The sequence below is a fragment of the Acanthamoeba castellanii genome (genome assembly GCF_000313135.1).
Source record: "Acanthamoeba castellanii str. Neff unplaced genomic scaffold scf7180000084594, whole genome shotgun sequence".
Taxonomy (NCBI): domain Eukaryota; phylum Discosea; order Longamoebia; family Acanthamoebidae; genus Acanthamoeba; species Acanthamoeba castellanii.
Window position 1 is genome coordinate 206,258 of NW_004457584.1, and position 1,032 is coordinate 207,289.

Genomic DNA, 1,032 nt, shown 5'->3' on the forward strand with positions numbered 1-1,032 from the left:
GCTCACTGCTGGCAAAGCGACGAGTGGCGCGATCTCAAAGCCCGGTTCGCCCAACCCCCGTTTCTGTGTGTCGCATTGCGTCGCGTGCGTTGCGTGAGCGTGAGCGTGAGCGTGTGCAGTGGTCTGACTGCTGTGATGACGTCGTCAGGTATCGGGACCAGTTGATCACGGACAACACGATCACCAAGCTCCTGGGTCCCGCCAAGGTGCGCTTCCTGAGGAGCGGCCAGTCGGTCGTGACTGACTGAAGCGATACGCGTGCCAGGACCACCTGACCAAGAAGGAGAAGCGGCGCAAGCAGAAGGAGAAGCAGCAGCGAAGGAAAGAGGAGGCCGAGCGCAAGCAAAAGGCCAAAGCGCCCAAGGTCTCTCCGCTGTTCGCCACCACTACGAACCCTGTAATGTCGCGTGTGTGTCGCGCTGTGTGCGTCGTGTTGTGTTGACTGACAGACACTATTCTTATTTTTACTATTATTTCTATTATTTCTATTTTTTTTCCTATTTTTTCTTTGCGCAGCAGACGAAGGATCGATCGGAGGAGAGGCAGCAGGAGCTCGCCAAGATCGAGGAGACGATGCGCCTGCGCGCCGAGCAACGGCGCAAGAAGGCCGAGGAGCGCAAGGAGCGCGAGCTGGCCAAGCAGGCCTCCGGCGCCGGCACCACCGCCGAGACCACCACTCTCCCTGGTTCGCCCATCCTGGTTCCCCCATTACCGTAGACTCGACGTCCTGACACGACACACGACACACGACACACGACACACGACACACGACACACGACACACGACACACGACACACAGTGACGGCGGCACCGAGAGGCGAGGAGCCGTACAATCACGTCCGGCTGATCTTCCAGGCGAACCGTATCCTGGCTGGGCGCGACCTGGTGCTCGACCTGGAGGGCGACCCGGCCGCCCAGGCCGAGCGAGACCTGCTGCTCGCGATTCGCCGGAAAAGCTTCAAGTCCGGCCCGGACGACGACGACAAGAACGAAAGCGAAGAAGAAGAAGACGAAAGCGAAGCGAGGAAGAAA

General features: G+C 59.8%; 1 protein-coding gene across 1 annotated transcript in view; it reads left to right on the plus strand.

Annotated features, from left to right (window-relative positions):
• ACA1_052890 (uncharacterized protein) overlaps positions 1 to 962 on the plus strand; it is a gene marked incomplete at both ends in the record, with an annotated part of 1,250 nt that extends 288 nt beyond the window's left edge. Inside the window, 4 exon segments of the mRNA XM_004343949.1 lie at positions 149 to 236; positions 251 to 397; positions 517 to 685; positions 800 to 962. Coding sequence (XP_004343999.1) covers positions 149 to 236; positions 251 to 397; positions 517 to 685; positions 800 to 962 — 567 coding nt within the window.
• Between the last annotated feature and the right edge of the window lie 70 nt (positions 963 to 1,032).